Source organism: Thunnus albacares, chromosome 13 (genome assembly GCF_914725855.1).
Source record: "Thunnus albacares chromosome 13, fThuAlb1.1, whole genome shotgun sequence".
Classification (NCBI taxonomy): Eukaryota; Metazoa; Chordata; class Actinopteri; order Scombriformes; family Scombridae; genus Thunnus; species Thunnus albacares.
Window position 1 is genome coordinate 12,501,616 of NC_058118.1, and position 13,337 is coordinate 12,514,952.

Consider the following 13,337-nt stretch of genomic DNA (forward strand, 5'->3'; position numbering starts at 1 on the left):
ACTGGGTGTCTTTACATAAGCCTTCCAGCTGTTTGCGGTTCTCATTCCGGCCGGCGGGTGGCGCTTCAGTTTAGCGCTCACACTGTCTCACAGGGCGAGGAGACACCACGAAGAAGAGCAGCTACACTGTGTCGCACGAAGCTTTGATCCACTTCAGCGAATCGACGACGGTCGGGTTTTGGTAAGTAGTTAGCTAATTTTCTGAATTCCACGTATCGGTATTTAAAGTTAACGTGTCGGTATTTATTCGGTTTACGTGCTAGTTATGATGTTAAAATGACCTATTATGTGAGCGGTGTCAGGCGACTTTTCTTAGTGGCCTTGTTAGAGCTAACTTAGCATTAGCTCGACCTCTCACATTTGTGTTGCAAAATAAAAACTGAACCGACACATTACGGTACTGAATTAACTTTACTACAATGCTTACTATTCCAGTGTGGGATTTGGTTTGCTTACAGAAATAGCATAATGACTGAGCCGTGCAATTTTACCTGGCAACTGTCAATCACCACGAACTTTACCAAAAATGGAGGCACGATCTGCCCTTTATCCGCAACCACGGTTTAAGCTTCAGGGCCGAAACTGAGGTAGCGGCGACTTCAGAGAAACACACTGAAACGAAACCTATCGTCCCCCCTTTTTTAAAATCGTGTTTGGTATATAATTTTCATTTTTGTCGTTGGCATAATTAAATCTGCGATGTAAAAACAAGCGCCTGTTAGAGACGAGGCCGCACAGTTTTCTATATGTGCTCTGGTCTAATAACAGTGGATCAGGATCAGCTGTCGTGTTGGATCAATCTGAATTTAGTACTGGAGACACTAATCTGTCGCTACTTACGCCAGGAAAAGCTGACAAAGGCGACAAATTTGAATGAGCATGTGAAATGTAATTATTTTTTAATGATAATGTGTCGATCTTAATGTAGGAATTGCACAATTTCAGAAACACTCCCTGTTTGGGCGGTTGTTGCTTAAATCACTGCGGTCACATGCCTTAAAGTCTTATTTGTACAAGTAGATGTTTTAGCGAACAATGCATTACAATGTAAACATCTGATCTATAGTAGTTGTTTTTCTTGATGTTGGTTTAAGTGTCGCCAGAGTGAAAAGGCGTATTGTATATGTACGATTAAAACATGAAGAAGGCGGCTGGAATGCAGCGTAACTTTCCATTTTATCTGTGACAGTACTGATTAGATTAAGGCGGACTCAACTTTTATCTCTGATTGATCGGTTACATATTGCCAGAGTTGGCTGTCACAGTTGTAAACCTGTCTGTCGGGGAAAAAAAGCACTGTTATTGTTGTTGGTTTGATGCTATTTTGTTTGAAGGGTATGCTATTTTATTTAGTATTTAAATTGTATTGCACAGTATTGTGACATAGAGCTTTTGTCAGCATTTTAATACCATGAGGTGAAAATCAGTAGTAATTTAAATTGATCATTTAAATTAGGGCTGGGCGATACGGAAAATATCAAATATCACATTTTTCTTTTGATTTTCTATCGATTGTTTTTGAGATTTTTGACCCCATTTTTCATAGGCATTGGAATGCTCTTTAGTGCATTTAGGCAACTTTTATCTAACTGACTACCCAGCTCGTCTAAAATAAGAGTGAGGGGGGAAAAAAAGAACAAGATGTAGAAGGTAAGTAAAAGAATTTTAACTGGAATTGAAACATAGTTTTCTTGATACTTATTTTGATGGGTCGCTTACTAAAGTACGAGAAGCACAAGAAGAAAGCACACAGATAGCCTAACACGTGTACAGCTAACACAGCGTCAGACGATAAGGGCCTAGTTTCAACTATGGAGTCTTGGCAGGTCAAAGATTGTGGTTGGTGTTAGATATCCAGCTTTATATCTGCTTACAGCTATCAAACTCAATATGTGTTTTTTTCCATAGATTACAAGATCACTTATTTCCAAAGATGGTTCGACCACATTTTGGACCACCACGCCTGAAGTCCAGGTAATGTGTATTGACTATGTTAAATCACACCCAGATACTGTTATTGTTAAATCTTTTGTTATGGGTACTAATGATGATTAAAGCTGTTTAAAACTAGATTCTGGCCTTTTTCCCCAAAATGATAAGTGCATTGAGGTTATTTGCTGTAATCAATTAATTTATTTTTCTTTGTCTCCAATCAGACCCTATGGAGATGGTCATGGTATTGGACCCAGTGAAGGCAATTACACCCCCAACTCTAAAAGTCGGAGAGATGTCCAGGGCTATCCAGGAAAGGCCCATTTTAACTGGAGAGATTCCAGAGGTAGAGGACGACCCCCGGTTGTCAAAAGAGTCCCACTGATGGGAGAGCAAAGGGAGCCACGTTTCAATCACTGGAAGTCCCCAAATCAGGATTCCTTTCAATCATACCCTCCCAAAATGGAACCGCACCATAGCCAGAGGAGGCATTCTCCATCTAGGCAAAATCGCGCCCCTCACGTCCAGCATCAGTCATCCTCTCGCAGTCCTGCACATGGATCCCCAAGTCAAAGGGGTCCTCTGTTCCATGGCCACCCCTCAGGTCACAGGTCACCCTCCCCAAGACATTTTCGTAACCACCCAGGTGACAGGAAGCCAGGCTCTGCACCAGCCTACCAGGGGTCTTTCAGGGGCCACAAAAGGCAGACAGGTTTCCCCCATCAGGACCATAGGAGTCGAGACCCACGTGGGAGTTACAGTCCCAGAGAAAGGCCCTATGAACAGCACTCAGGTCATGGCATGAAGCGCTGGAACGAGGCTGGAGTATTTTCTCATCCGCACAATGGAGAGCATGGGCCCTCTGGGTCACAGAGGAGCCCCAGAGAGATGCAGGGGAGAGGCTCATGTCCAGAGAGGTACAGGAGTGAAGCAACAATCCCAGCTGGGTAAAATTGTTAAAAGGGAGGCCTGAAGCTGGCCGAGTCCTCACAGTCACAGGGGTCGTAATGATTACCTCTACTCTGCCCCAACTCATAATTCTTAGAGGGTATTAATGGGGGTCTGATGTAAATGTGGTTTCACCTGCCATTGAGAGGAATGTTACATCTGTAATTGCTCTTTGAAAATTTACTTCTCCTACCTGTTTCATTCTGTCATGGCATTATGAAGGGGCTGCATTAAGATAAAAATTAAAAGTTCCGCCTCCCACTTAACATGGCAATGGATTTGTCATTGTAATGATTTCTCTATTGTCTGATGGATATGCAGGTGGTCATCTGAGCAAGACTCCAGACGGCAGCGTGGTCCAGTGGAGAGGCAGGGCAGCAGATCCCACAGTAGAGAGAGGGCACAAGATGTCCCTCACCTGCCCCCTTTCAGATCTCCCTCATGGAAAGGAGGTCCATCACCATCATCCTCCTACCACAGGAACCCTCAGGAGAGGCACATGGTAGGACCCCGCAAGAGGAGGATATCAGACATCAACTTGCCCACCTCAGACCCTGCACTTGAGCATGGCAATCCAAAACACGCCAGGAGAGAGAGACCTCAGCTGCTCAGTATTCCCAGGCCATTTGGTGGTAAACCTTTGTCTCTCAGGGATAAAAGTTTCCTAGTAAGAGGCAGACAAATGAGAGCGGAGTCTCTCATGAGGCTCAGAATACCTCCATCCATGAAACCCAAGCCTCGCCTGGTTGATTCTGCTTCACGGGGAAATGTCAGCTCTGTTCTTGCTATCAGGAAGAAGCGTTTCCAGTCAAATGCAGTTCCCCTGAAAAAGCTGGAACCAAGGAGGGCAAAACCACAACAGTCACCCCACAGAGAAGAAGGCAATGCAAGCAAGTCCTCAAGAGACTCTGATTGCAGAAAAGAACAGGTGGAGTCTCGCCGGTCCTTGAACACACACAGGTACGGTATTTTCCTTCTAGCACTGTTCGAAGGGGCTTGATGGTGATTAGGAGGTCAAGAAAGAATGTCTCTGTATGAAGGGGTGCCAGCTGTGAAAAATGGAGATAACGCGATGAGCTATATGTGCAAACCGATTCTGTTGATGAAAAGCTACCAAGGTTTTCGAATGCCTCCCTGTCTGCGTGCCGCATATGTTTCACAATACCTTCCTATCAAATGAGCTGAAGAGAAAGTGCTAAGTTTGTGCTCAAGTTACGCAGCACATCAATAAAGCCAACCGGTTTCGAAACTTGGCAAAAATATTTAATGCCCCTGATGAGGATTGTGGAAAAATTAGTTGATCTGAGCTGTTGAAGGATTCCTCAATTTGTCTGCATTGAGTGTCTTAAGATTGAAAGAAGTGCTCTCCATCATATTGTGAGGACCCGTTCAACCTCGATGTCAAACAAAAGCAAATTGAAGCTGAAATTACAACATGTAGTCTAAAACAGTCTGTGTGTGTGTGTATGTAATTTGAGGAAATTGATGAACATGAAGAGGACTGCATTTAACATCATCTAAACTGAAATTGCCATGCTGCCCCTCTTTTAAATTCCTGGAGAATATGTCAGCCACACATGGACCTTGGGAAAAGAGATGCATGTCCAGCTTTGACTGGCGAGAGTTCACGGCACAAACTAAAACATGAGACCGTAAAGTTACACGTGAAGTGGCATGTTTGACCAAGGAATTTCCAAGAACAAAGCTAGTCTGAGCTGTGACACTTTGTTTACTTTGAATATACTCACAATGTCAAGATGGAGACTGGTGATTAATGCTGCCCACTCAGACGACAAAACCCTTAAAACAATGAAGAGGAATTTCTGGCGACCATCAGTGTTAAAGTAACTAACTTTGAAGTGCTAAATTCACTGATAAATTAATTGGAACATAACTCAGTTTATGCACTTCAAATGACCAAAAACAAATGTGTTTTTATAAAGTTCCAAAGTGGTTATACTAAAAAGTCTTTAAACAACAGTAAAAAACTGTCAAAAAGTTAAAAGACAAATAATCCAGCAAACAATTGATCTTTTTTGACTAATAGAGCAAGTCTCCGTATTCAGGAATTTTTATCTTCATGCATTCATCATACACATACTTTATAGACCTGGAGTAATGCTCAGTTCATGTGTCTCACACAAGTGGAATCTGGATACGGAAACGCAGTGCACTGTGCAAAGTGAATTAATTTATACCGGAAGGATTGTCTTATTGGAGTGTAATACAAGCTTCTGCAACTCGGGCATGAAAGCTTGTGGATGGTGCACCATTCCTGTTCAGGATTTCCAGAATTAAGAGGAGCCAAACTACTTCTACTTAAGCTTCCAACATTGCATCTAAGTACTGGAGTTTTCTGCTTCTCTACAGTAAAAAAAAGTTTACCTAAAGCTCCGAAACATTCAGACATACATCAGGCTTAAACCATGACAAAGCTGCGGAATAAAGTGTCTTGATGAAATACACCAATGATGGTCAACTTTTGCAGAAATGAAATCTTAGAGTGACCATAGAGCTACAAGATGGCCACCTACATTTTAATCATACCAGTAATCCCTGCAGTGAAACGGGCCTCGACTTGACCTTTTTAAATATGTGAAAAAAGATGGTATGTAACGTGACCGTGAACACAAAAGAATCTACATCAGACTCTAAAAAGGATGAGACAACAAAGGCTAAGAGAATGGATTTGCCGGAGAATGTGATTAAAATGAACGTGAACAAGGTGAAAACTGAGATTGCAAGTGGCTAGAATTCCAGCTAGATACTGCACGGGAACAGACGCTCAGCTCGGTCTTTGCAACCTTACCATATCACCTTCTTATATTCTTATTGATGTGAATGCATCTGGGCCGGACCCACAGGTCAGCATGTGCTGTGGTCAGTTCCTATGTCTAGTCTGACTTGTGACCTAAATGTAATTATCAGAGACGTGCGTCATCAGACTGAGGGAAACCAAAATATTCAATAGACGCTTTACAGGGCTAACGTAACCAAAGTCCATGGCCCCTGAAGTCTTCAACACCAACCTGCACGTCGACCTGCAAAGATATTGCTGAAAATGATGAGACAAGAAGATCAATTCTCTGCTATTGCTAAAACTACTACATGAAGAAGAAGAGAGAGCACTGTGCTAGCTCTTCGGCTGTATTTTTACTGGAGAACCAATCAGATGATCATCATGCCCAGTGTCCCAACTTTTAAGAAGAGTATTTAAGAGGAGCAGGAGATCTAAAGGAATAGAAGTCTTACTTGTGGCACAGCCTGCAGTAAGTTGCCTTATTCATGGGCAGACAAATACTGGATCATCTCTTAAACCTCGCTGCACAGCTATGGAGAAAAGCTGTTAGACGGACTCTTGACATGTTAAGCTGGACGTGCTCGACCTTTCACTTCAAAGCTGCAGAAGTCTCACATCTCTGTCTACACTCTACACGGTGTGCATCTGGCAAAGTTTTTTCGCTGATGAAAGTGATTGAAGACCACTCAAGGAACAATTAGGAATGACCCGCCAGTCAACCTTTTGAAGATTTTGAAGTATGACAATGAAAAGACGGCATTGACCTCATGTGCTTCTGGGAGAAAGATGATAGAAGATTTGATGATGTGATCTAGACCAATATCTTAAAGTCCTCTCCAAGATTTGCCCGCTTTAACGATCACTGAGTAAATGAAGAGAGCTCAGATTGATTCAGGGTACAAAAATACCTTTAGGAGTAAAGAAGCATGGACATTCCATGGTTTTTTTGTAAGTACCCATGTGTGATGCGTGGCTTTATGATCATTTGTCTGCCTGCAAAACAGTGCTGTTCATTACTGGTTTTAATTGCATTAGAGCTGACAGGTTAATTTTATTTTTTTACTTGCTTTCTGTTTGCTTTAACACTGATAACTTGAAAGATGTGATTTTTTTTTACATGTATCCAGGCCATATTTTAAAATGTTCACACACTGACTGAAGCCTCACATGCAGCGAGGATGGGAATGCGGATGTTCTTAACACTGCCTCTACTGATCTCTCCTCAGATCTTCTCCCATTGAGAAACGTGACCTTGTTGTTTTGTCTCACTGGCCGCCCGGGCCAAGCTCCTCCTCCAAGGACGACTCACCTTCGAAGGATCGTAGCCCAAAGTCGAAGAGTGGTAAGTAAATTTCTTTCTGTGATCTTGTTTAAGGAAAGGACAATGCTGAGGACAGTTTTCATTGTACAACTGATCTGTAATGTCTAGTTATCTCATCATTTTACATGCCTTGATTGTTCTCTGGTTGTAAAATTTTAGCCTCAGCTACAGGGTTTATTCTTTATCTCCCTCTCTTTATAGAACGCAGTTCGGATGCAGATGCTGCATCAAGCAGCCGACTCTCAAAGACTGAATCCAGATCATCACCTGAAGAAAGAAAACAGGGATATTTGGATAAGAGAATGTTTAGGTACATTTCTTAGAATTAAATTCTGTTTTCTTAAGTGTTTGAAACAAAGTTCATTAGGAAGTGCAGCGTTTTCATAAGTGTTTCCCAAAGTTGTTCCTGTCACCTTCACCCTGGGTCAGGCTGATGCAAAGCTCTTACCTATTCAGCACTGTGCTTGGCAATAACACAGAATTGCATCTGCAAACTTGCATGTGATCAGAGAAGCCTTTTTTTCTATAGCTTGTCCAAATATATCCAGTAACAAATTCAAGGATTTTTTTCCCTCTGATTTCTTGCTGTATGAAAACATTTACTGAAGTGTTCTGGGACACAAAAATAAAATATTTGAATTCTTTAAACCCATACCCCTAAACAACCCTTTTAAAGCCTTTCAACAAAAAATGATTAAATGCAATGCAAAGCTTCATGTAGACTGTCCTGGTTCTGATGGTCCCCTTTTTTTGCAGGCCATTTAATATGATGCAGGACAGCCACAGATCTGGGAGGCCTTTCAGGAGACCAGGACCAGGACCCATGCAGGTGAGTGAAACATTAATTGCATTGGACTGTGAAGAACTTGTGCTTCTGTATGTAATTGTTTTTTTTTTTTTGTATTTAATCTTCACTCCTGTGTTTTATAGAGACCAAGGTTCCCTGGTGGTCCAAGGAAGACAGGCCCTGAACTGTCAGGAAATGTTAGAAGACCACTCATGGTATGCATACATTTTTAAAGGGATATATTGGGGAAAGTTTAAAAGGGTCATTGACTCTGTTTTATTAATAACTAACATTTGAATTTCTGGTGTTTCATTAGGAGAGTTTAGTGATGCGTCCCTTCCCAAATCAGAGGCCAGTGTTCAGAAAAAGTCACACTATCATGTCCAAATACCGCAACATGAGAGTGATGCGTCAGCGAGCGCCGTATAACCGAGGACCCAACCAACAACGCTGGTGATAACCACAGGTAAGTTATCATGATGAAGGGGCCCAAATTCTGATTAATCAAGACAAAGCAATCTGTAATTTACTTGTCAAGATCTTCAAGAAATGTTTTATTGAAAGGAGTTTTTTTTTTTTTTCTTGATCTCAGCACAGTCTCACACTGCAACATGATGGTGGAGAACATGGTGCTGGATGGACTGCACAAACCCTCTCTATGATCCCAACCTGCCTGTATATTGTGGAAGTGTTGTCGCTTACATTTGTTCTCAAGTGTTTCAGTTGCAAGTACTGCAGTACCTGGTTTTAGGATTTTTGTAAAATACACATTGTACTGTCCTGCTTTTTTTTTTTTCCTGTGTATATGATGGTTTGAGAATTGCTGCTTGTGATATTGGCGGTCTTCATTTTACTTTTTCTTACCAGGCTTGTTAAATCAAAGAAATGTTTACTTTAATATCTCACCTTTATGTTTTATGAAGACCTATCACATGAGATGTCCTGTTTTGATTAATCATGGTTGTTTTGATTAGAGACTGCAGCTTGTCAAATGACAATTAGCTACCACTTGTAAAACTTGTATTATCACATCAGTTTATTGTTTGAGACTTGAAATAAAATTTAACAAGCTCTATATGCCAGTTGTCTTTGTTTTTCTTTTAGATTTTAGACTGAGTCACTTAATCTATGATGCTATTTTAAGAACCATGAACCTATAATCCAGGGTTCCTTAAACATATCTTGTCTGAAAACTAGTTTTTATGACCCCAAATTTTGAAGTTTGAAGCTTGGATTGCCTCGTTTTAAGTAAATCTGTTTTCACACAGTTCAAATGTCTCTTGATATGCTGTGATGACTACTGTTCAGCATAAACAATCAAGAACCAATCAGCATTTCAGGGTGGTGCAGAATCTATGTTTTTTCCACCAAAAAAGTCAAATTACCTAATTAAAATCCTTAAAATTACATCTACTCCTCATTCATTGAAATATCCAGAATAAATGAATATGCAAATACTGTAAATTTGAAAAGTTTAACATGTCTTCTGAGTGTTTGTGCACAAGAGGTTTTAAGTTTCAACATCACATTACTGTAAACTGCATACTGGACCACTATTAGCTCCAAACTAGCCGTGAAATCTTACTCACAGGTACTCGGCTTCAACTCAGATTTCCGGTGAGCACGGCGAAACTTCCCTGATTCTGCAGATAAATGTGAAAACAGCCTTCTAGTGTCGAACTCTGCACAGTGAAGCTCAAACATTCAACTGACGGAACAAGAAGCTAAAACACATTTTTGACCATGTTGGGGACTTTAAAGTTTGGTTACTCACAAGAGACACATTTTTAAAAAGAAAGAGCTGTCGGGAGAGGCTGCGATATGTTGACGAAATTTCTAGTATGAGTCAAGCTCCAAAACCCCCTACAACTCCAGTTGGTAACAGTTTCTGTTTGAGATAATCCCCATGACCACATCTGAATTATTGTTTATACACTTTGGAAAGCTCCCTCCAAAACCACAAAACCTTACACAACCCTACACAAACTAAACTTTGTGTGTAAAATCAGTGCCTCTATAAGTCGTTTTAACATTTTAGTAAAGCCAGTCAAAACAGTTCCTGACCCTCTAAAGGTGACTGGGATGCAGGGATCTGCTTTCTCTCTCCATTCTTGTGTAACTGTATGCCAGCTTGTCCCTTTAAACACAACTCTCGCCCTTCAGCCAGCGACCTCCTTCGCACCCGTGTTCACAAATATCACCGGGGCACAGCAGTGATATGTGTGAGCAGAGTGAGTGGAGCACCCCTCGGCCCTCCTGTGCTAAACTTAGCCCCTGACAGTACCACTTCTCATCACAACATACTCGGAAGACCACAGCGGGTTACAATGGATGGTGTCGAGTTACCGCAGATGCTGCTGTATCTCACCGGTGAGGCTGACAAAACAAGGTGAGTGTGTGCAGTGTACTGGGCAGATCCTTTACTGTAACTGACAATAATCTGGTTAATTGGTTTAGTATGTTTACTAATGACTGTATAATCTGTCACTGTGCTCCTTCTTTGGATCCAGCATGTGTTGCACATTTGTTCACTGCTGTGGCATGAGAGAAAACAGCTGCCTCTACTGAAGCACCCGAATTTAATTTCCAGCACTTTCATAAGGAATTATTTCAGTTTATTGTACAAACTGAAGTCACCGCTATGTTATGGAGAATGTAGTAACAGTGAAACAAATAATAAACAGAAAACATTGTCTTCTCTGAAAGGTGTAGCGTGATGTTTTCCTCAACAGGTTGCACTGAGCTGACTGTCTTGTTGATTTCTGCTCCACTGACTTGCTCCGATCTGTTGTTTGTAGATGTAGACTTAAAGACTCCGCAGGTTTTTCTGTCTTTCTCTCTGTCTCCTTCCACACTTGTATTCCTCTCTGTCACGATGGGCAACTATAGCTCAGCCCTCATTCCTGGTAAGCCTTGCTACTATTGTTGTTAACATTTTGTTACAACATAATTTGAAATACTACCATGCTCGAAAGCTGCATGTTAAAAGCTGAACGTTAATGCAGGCTTTGGAAATAATGGAAAAATAGAAATATGGAAGTGGCCCATGTATTCTATGGTGATGGGTGTGTTTTTAACATTTATTCTCTGTTTCTCTTGAAGACACTGACGAGTTTGATTCAATTGTGTCACTGGCGGAGAAGCTGAATGAGCAGGTAGCTCATGCTGCAGATGAGAGGTTACAGTCTGAGCTTCAGTCTCTGGGAAGTATACACTTTTAATAGTTATCTGCAGGCTGTTCCTTTACTATGTGATCCAGTTAAACTGTACTATTATAACTTGGCTCACTATATGAAACGAGTATGTGTGCTCTGGTCTGTTTGTGTCCTATCTGCCCTTGGGATAAATTTAACTTTTCTGAGCTGCCTCGTACACACACACACACACACACACACACACACACACACACACACACACACACAGCCACATACAGCAGCAGAAGATATCTGCTTTGAGTCCTTACTTAACACAAGATTTAAAGGTACACGGCCTGTAATGTAAACAGTATGATCTTTATTCTCTGATTTATATTTTGAGTCATTGTAATCAAATGTTGTGGTGAAAATCTTCTCTGGAGACTCATTTACATCATTTTTTTTGTTTACATTCAGAATGGGGTGAAGTACCCTTCAATGTCTTACTGATTAGACGTCTCAAACTAGACTTGACTTACAGGTAACACTCACGATGGAGGTGGAAAGAAAAGAAAACCAGAGTGAAGAGCTGGATTCTTCATCAACAACAAGTTTTCAACAAGAAAACTCTGAGGAACCGAGTCAGAATGGTTCTGCCCTGCCTGTAAGTGTAAAAACACACTCTCTCCATGCAGCATGATTATGCTCCTTACAGTAAAATATTATTTCAGGTTTGTGTTTTTTTGTCGTTATTCTCCACAGGCAGCTAAAAGCAAAAGTGCACTCACACAGTCCTCCCCTTCAAGCGCTGCACCGTCCTTCTCGTCTCTTTTACCGAAAGCTCTCTCTGCTGTTCTTCATGCGACGCTGCCTCCACGTTACAGCTCCGTGCCTCGGCCAATCAGAAACCCACCGAACCTGGAACAACTGCAGACAGAGCTGAGAGAACTGAGGGCTAACTTTGAACAGATGAAGAGTCAGCACAAGTACGGCTTTGATACTGTAATCTCTGCTGTAATATAGCAAGTGATGCCTGCATTTCCTTCTCATCACTATTCCACAACTCTTAACACACATCCAAACATTATTTTCCTACCAAATGTGTAACAAAAAACAATTCAAAATAGTGAGACCTCCTTGTTTGGACTGGTAGCCTCAGCCTGGGGAGCGTGTGATTTTCCAAACCCTGCATTGCCTCTATGATAGTTTCGATTAGTTTTTTTGATGCATTAATTTGATGATATCTTGTGTTCCAGCAAAGAAATTAAACTGCTGATGAATGAGCTAGATGAGGAGAAAAGGATTCGTTTGACTTTACAGGTATGAAAATGCATCGTAACTTCTAAAGAATGTGTTATTTGTTCTTTCAAAAGTTTTGCAGTCCTGCTTTGATGTTTTATCACACACAATGATATAACAATATTGAGGTATTGTTCACTTTTTCAAAAACTACTTCAAGATGAGAATAATTACTTAATTAATTGTTTTGTTTTAGATGGAGGTACAACGTATGAAGAAGCACATGTCTAAATGAGCAGGAGGACACAATAAGCATCAAGAGATTCTTATTTGACTAAAAGAACCAAGTTTTAAAAGTCCTGTTCTACACCTGTTTGGTAAATGTTATTTCTCTAAGTTATACAAATCATCCCTGCTCCTTTTTGATGAAGAATTATTATATTTATTTGAAAAACATGTCTCTTAGATGTTTTATTTTTTACTAGATTGCTGACTGAAAGGACTCAATGTTTTTTACTGAGTCATTGTTGAAAAGTGTGAGCGCAGCAGGAGCAGACTCAAGGTGAAAGTCTACTACAAACCCGATGTCACACTGAGAAGAGGGTGTGTTGGCTTTCTCTCTTGGAAGTGAGCAGTGCATGGCCCAGTGATACATTTAATTTATTTATTTCTGTAGATAGACCCTTGATGACTGTGGCATCTTTAGCATCCTGTGGTGGGGGAAATGCTTTTTTAAAGTGTTTTGAGGTTTCCACAACTTGTTTTCTGTGGGAACCCATATTTGTAATGACTGTTGGTTACAGGCCTCAATGTGTGTTGATGATTCATTTTCAATCATTTTTCTTTTATCCAACAGTGAAGGATAAAGGGCAGCACAAACACGGGGCCCTCTGTCATATTTAAGGGCATGTATATTTTTCAAAAATGTAATAATTTGTCTTTTGATTTAGAAAAAATGAGCTGACTGAGCTGTCAGTTAATGTATTGGTTGCTGACGTTCAGGAGCATTGTGAATTCATTAAAGATGTCGGCCATTGTTGACTCTACTTTTTTATTAATAATTAAGGATGAAGCCACTCACATGAATAAATATATAGATAGTGACGTCATGTGTTAAAAAAATGCAAGTATCTTCTGGAACATAAGTGTAAACAGAGTCTGGTTCCGTTTTATAAA

General features: G+C 40.8%; 2 protein-coding genes across 6 annotated transcripts; both read left to right on the plus strand.

Moving 5' to 3' along the window:
• Positions 1 to 73: 73 nt before the first annotated feature.
• si:ch211-114c12.2 (uncharacterized protein LOC336578 homolog) lies at positions 74 to 8,863 on the plus strand. The gene is made up of 10 exons (XM_044369971.1): positions 74 to 181; positions 1,909 to 1,974; positions 2,157 to 2,849; positions 3,202 to 3,840; positions 6,907 to 7,022; positions 7,203 to 7,311; positions 7,758 to 7,830; positions 7,932 to 8,003; positions 8,105 to 8,254; positions 8,381 to 8,863. Exons 2-9 carry the CDS (start codon positions 1,934 to 1,936, stop codon positions 8,243 to 8,245), a joined length of 1,884 nt encoding a protein of 627 aa, XP_044225906.1. The 5' UTR covers positions 74 to 181; positions 1,909 to 1,933; the 3' UTR covers positions 8,246 to 8,254; positions 8,381 to 8,863.
• Positions 8,864 to 9,998: 1,135 nt separating this feature from the next.
• si:dkey-71d15.2 (SH3 domain-containing kinase-binding protein 1) lies at positions 9,999 to 13,197 on the plus strand. Of its 5 annotated transcripts, XM_044371769.1 has the most exons (7): positions 9,999 to 10,177; positions 10,587 to 10,694; positions 10,891 to 10,991; positions 11,464 to 11,586; positions 11,685 to 11,908; positions 12,179 to 12,242; positions 12,418 to 13,197. In XM_044371769.1, the coding sequence occupies exons 1-7, from the start codon at positions 10,120 to 10,122 to the stop codon at positions 12,454 to 12,456; spliced, it is 717 nt and encodes a 238-aa protein (XP_044227704.1). In that variant the 5' UTR covers positions 9,999 to 10,119; the 3' UTR covers positions 12,457 to 13,197. The 5 variants fall into 5 exon arrangements, with proteins under 5 accessions (XP_044227704.1, XP_044227707.1, XP_044227708.1 ...); XM_044371772.1 differs by lacking the exon at positions 10,587 to 10,694 and having other exon boundaries at positions 10,001 to 10,177; XM_044371773.1 differs by lacking the exon at positions 10,587 to 10,694 and having other exon boundaries at positions 10,001 to 10,177; positions 10,891 to 10,943.
• Positions 13,198 to 13,337: the final 140 nt, after the last annotated feature.